Source organism: Lactuca serriola, chromosome 6, assembly GCF_051521515.1.
Source record: "Lactuca serriola cultivar US96UC23 chromosome 6, Lser_US96UC23_V15, whole genome shotgun sequence".
NCBI lineage: Eukaryota > Viridiplantae > Streptophyta > Magnoliopsida > Asterales > Asteraceae > Lactuca > Lactuca serriola.
The window spans coordinates 15,012,455-15,017,159 of record NC_136413.1 but is presented as its reverse complement, the minus strand read 5'-3'; the positions used below and the strand labels follow the sequence as shown (position 1 = coordinate 15,017,159).

The 4,705-nt window shown below is 36.9% G+C and overlaps 1 protein-coding gene across 1 annotated transcript; it reads right to left on the bottom strand.

Annotated features, from left to right (window-relative positions):
• Positions 1–374: 374 nt before the first annotated feature.
• LOC145058335 (Nuclear transport factor 2 (NTF2) family protein) lies at positions 375–2,379 on the bottom strand. The gene is made up of 3 exons (XM_079006254.1): positions 1,707–2,379; positions 974–1,170; positions 375–903 (listed from the first exon to the last, which is right to left on the bottom strand). Exons 1-3 carry the CDS (start codon positions 2,100–2,102, stop codon positions 648–650), a joined length of 849 nt encoding a protein of 282 aa, XP_078862380.1. The 5' UTR covers positions 2,103–2,379; the 3' UTR covers positions 375–647.
• Between the last annotated feature and the right edge of the window lie 2,326 nt (positions 2,380–4,705).

Genomic DNA, 4,705 nt, shown 5'->3' with positions numbered 1-4,705 from the left:
GAAACAATTTAAAACGGGAGGTATATATGATATATCCATCAGCCCTTTTACAACCTAAGTTCCCTTTGTTTTTTTATATATATGAGTGCAAGTGCAAAAATGAATATTCGATTTGCGGAGAAGATGGAATTTTGGTCCAAAAGACGCTATTAAACCCGCATTCACTGGAAGAAAATGACGACTTTAACATTTATACTATTTTTAATTGGTTCTAATAGAAACCCAACATAATTATAGAAAGATGTAAATAATATCGGTAAAAGCTGAATTATTTGCATGAAAATGCAGCAAGTTGGAAAGGTTGAGAGCCTAGTGCCTATTGTATTGTAGCATAAAACCACCTCCATTGTTACCCTGATAAATCAAAACCAGAAGGAGAAAGCAAGCAACAGTAGCTTTCCTTTATTTTTGGGTTTAATTTTCTCCATCTCTTCTTCACCTTTTAGTGTATGAGTTATAACTTTTAAGCATATGCATATTACAGGTGGAGACTTCTATCTTTAAGCATATGCAATAAAGATAGAAGATTGGGTTTGCCATTATATGAAAAGTATGTCGAACCCTATTTGGGAATTCCACCTGCCAAGTGTTTGATGAAATGCCCAAAAGAGATTCCCATTACAACATGGAAGTTTGACAAAAACAGTTCAACCCAGCAAAGGTGGCAATTCACCATCATTGAACATCATCTCTGAGCTGTGATGGTGAACCAAGAACCAGTGACCATTGTGAAACTCAAACACATTGGTCAAGTTCAAACCACTATGGTCCATGGCAATGTAGGCTTTCATGGTGACCCATGCCATGTCAGACATAACACGTGCACTTACATCTTGAATCTGGAAATCAATCCCTAACTCCCAGTTAAAAGCAAGCTGCCAGCTTCTTATAACCCTGGTATAACTGCATGCAAAACTAAATGTCAGGTTTTTTTTTTAAAAAAAAATGGTGTGATAAATGAAAAGGTTGTTACCCTGTGAAAATATCCCCGGATGCATGAACACATTTGACATAATCAGCATTAAGCCAAAGTTGTCCCATTTGTATAATAGATCTTTCTCTAATGATGTCAAAAAAACGGTGATTGATGTTTACTATTGCTCTAGTGGCTGCGTAGTATGCCTTCCATCCATTACCAGGTCTTATACCATCTTGTTCTGTTGTAAAATCCTGGGAATTTCAATATATATATGTCAATTGTACAAGTGAAGTTACAGTTTACAAACTGAAATGTATGATTAGCTGCTATGATCATCTCATCATCTCCTTTGATCAAGGGTTTGGCATATCAACAAGTCCTCGGTTTCTTAATGTTTATCACTCACACAATTAAAGCACTTGAAAGTCCTTCAATGATATTGATTTCGATGAAACAGAATGCAAGAATTTTTCAATCAATTCTACTCACAAATCCATACAAGCATCCCAAACTTAGCATACGTAATCCAACTCCGATCAATAAAAGCCACATAATGAAAATACTCCAAGTTTCATACAGATAGAGGTAAGGTGTTAATCAGCATAAAGCAATCAGTTAGTTATTCCATCCCACCTCTAGCCAGCCGATCCCCAAAAGTGTAATCAAATATGAATTGTATAAAAAGAAAAAAAATCAACGATTAAGTAAGAATTCTAACATACAGTTCAACAGACAGATGATACGAGTAGCAACGTAACAACGAGAAGTTGGAAAAAGAAAACACAACCTTGTGATAAAGCGTTTTCCAAGCATTATCATCGTTTGCAGCTCTCCTCATTGAAGAATTCGTCATTGAAAGACTACAGAGACTCCGGTAATCCAAGTAACTCAAAACATGTGTCGTGATCTCCGGAACCAACTGTTCCATCATCGAGGCGCCAACCGTCTGTTGCCGCTCCCTCTCCAACACCATCAGCTCCCCACCACCATTCAACATCCTAGCCATCAAATCAGAACTTGAACAAACGCACTTACAAGCCTTTCGTTTGTTCGATTGGGAGAATGCGAGTATGATGAAGGGGAAGAAGAACAACAAAGAACAGAAAAAAGGGAGCATTAGGGCTAGAAAGAGAGAAAGTAATTTGAAATATTCGTGATCGGAGAAAGTAAACGATATCTCCATTGATGATGATTATGAGACATTAAAACTTCAGCGAACGTAAACCCTAAAGCGATAGAAGTGTTTAAAAACCGGTGACGAAGCTCTCTGTTGTTGTCTCTGAAAGGTCTAATGTTGCGGTTACGCGATGGCATCATAAATCATTGATCGATGATCATAATTCATACATCCATTTTAAGGGAGTAAAAGTCGAATCAAACTTCTTGGCTCTTGCGGAATATAACTGCGAGCCGTGTCCTTTTTCGTTGGGTTGGTTGGGTCGATCTTGTTGTTGGAACTCGGAACAAGGGAGTAAAAATGGTTTACTTCCATAATCAAATCGCCTGTACATTTTTTTTTCTGTAAGAAAATTAAATAACTTTTATTTATTTTTATCTACAAATTAAAATATTATTAAATAAACACTAAATATTATAAATATCACTACTTAATTGGGTATGGATTTGTAGAGAAAAAAATATATAAAAATATTTAATTTCTCTTTTTTTTTTTTTAAGTTTTAGTCTAAAGGGTTAATGGCATAAAAGCCCTCAAGTTTTTATGAAATATTTTGTTTTACCCTTTTAGATATTTTAGGTTAATTCAAGCTTGAAGTTTTCGAAATTTTTTTGCGTTTTAGTCCTCTTAGTCGGTTACCCGGTTTCCAACCAGTTTGCTAAATACGTGGAGTGTCACATATGCGATTGATTGAGCTGATGTTGCGTCGTTGAGGCGCTGTTTCTTATTTAAAAAATTATGCACAAAATATTATTAGGAAGAGAAAAATTCGCTTTTTTAGTAAGCCCTATTAGCTAGTAGGGGGTGGGTTGAAAAAGTAAAGAAGGAAGAATCCAAACGAATGCATGGGCAGGTGAAATGAGCCCTTTTTTTTAATATCATCGTCACCTACTAGTGAGTCGAAAAGCCTAGGGACACCTCTTGTTCCTCTTCCCCCATTTGACAACCGTATCTCGTTCGGATGATTTTCTGAAACCCCCTTAACTAAGAGAGAGAAAAGCGAAGGGAAGTTCGGAAAAGCTTAGCAAACGAGACTATCAACTTCTTCCTATTAAGAAAGCGAGACTCGAACCAAACACCTCCTAGAGGACCTCCAAGACAAACGTCTTACCATTAAGCTGCAACGATTTTGCTGTCTTAAAGCCTATCATTAAATATAAAGTATAACCGCTTAAAAATAATAATAATAATAATAACTATTATTATTATTATTATTATTATTATATAATTACATTATACAAATATATAAATATATTTATAGAACATATTTATATATTTAAAAATATAGTTTTTTATGTTTAAAAAACATATTTATATCTTTAAAATCGTAGTTATACATTTAAAACTATATAAAGAAAGCGGGCAAACAAGAAGATCTGACTGAGTTGATGATGGACCGGATCTCGAAAGGCGAGAGGCTTTCATAAAGACGTATGAGAAACGGAGGGTCGAGAGAGGCTTATTGCACGATCCACCCAACCGCTAATAAATGTTGCATAAGATAAGAGAGTGGGAGGCCGGCCCCCGCCCATCTGGAAGTGCACACCCATTTATGAACATATACAAAGGGCTAAAGAGAGAAGTCCATGGAGAACTACCAAATCCAATGACTTTGATTTGTTCGTACCATTCTGTCATCGATCACTGCTGGGTCGGTTGGTGAGTCACCCAAAAAAAGCATCGAGAAAGGTCAAGCATATATGTTTTATGAAATGATCAGCGGTTTCATTTATGCTATGCCCTGCATCGTGTTCGTTTGTGTTTATTGAGCTTTCAGCGCCATGCGCTTTGCTTCGCTTTATAAAAGAGAGAGAGCCTTGTCTTGAGAGTGAAAAGAAAGGGCAAGCGATAGAAAGGATAGTCCCTCGCGCGTTCGCGAGAACTACTAGAAAATGGTGAGATCATTAGATCATTAGTGAAAGAAGGACCAACGACGATCCTATCCTAAAGGAGAAGAAGGAGTAGGAGGAGTCAGTTTTCTTTGAAGATCGAGGAATCAATCTCCCAGTTATGCCATTCGGAAGAAGTCTTCTACAGAGGGAAAGCCTGTTACGAGTAAGTGGAGACGTGAATAAGTAAACAGTTAAATTGGTTGGTTGAACTTGAAAATTAACTCATTGAAATTGAATAAGTAAACAATTAAATTGGATTCGGTTGGATGGTACTAACAAAATCGTGTGCTAACTCTCCTTTCTTTTGAATTAACCGATCAACTTGACATCAGAGATTTATTTTGAATGCGATCCTGTTCGCAAAAAATTTCGAGATTTTTTACTTTATTGTTATATTATGAATATGAGAATGAATCCTACTACTTCTGGTTCTGGGGTTACCATGCTTGACAAAAAGACACTGGGGCGTATCGCCCAAATCATTGGTCCGGTACTAGATGTAGCCTTTCCGCCAGGCAAAATGCCTAATATTTATAACGCTCTGGTAGTTAAGGGTCGAGATATTGCTGGTCAACCAATTAATGTGACTTGTGAGGTACAGCAATTATTAGGAAACAATCGAGTTAGGGCCGTAGCTATGAGTGCTACAGATGGTCTAACGAGAGGGATAGACATAATTGATATGGGAGCTCCACTAAGTGTTCCGGTTGGTAGAGC

Bases quoted from the DNA above. Each gene is read 5' to 3' on its own strand.
- LOC145058335 (XM_079006254.1), bottom strand. From the start codon at position 2,102: ATGGAGATATCGTTTACTTTCTCCGATCACGAATATTTCAAATTACTT. The intron at 1,171-1,706 runs GTTGTGTTTTCT...TGAAATTCCCAG, and splicing joins GGAAAACGCTTTATCACAAG to GATTTTACAACAGAACAAGA. The intron at 904-973 runs GTAACAACCTTT...TTTTGCATGCAG, and splicing joins TCCGGGGATATTTTCACAGG to TTATACCAGGGTTATAAGAA.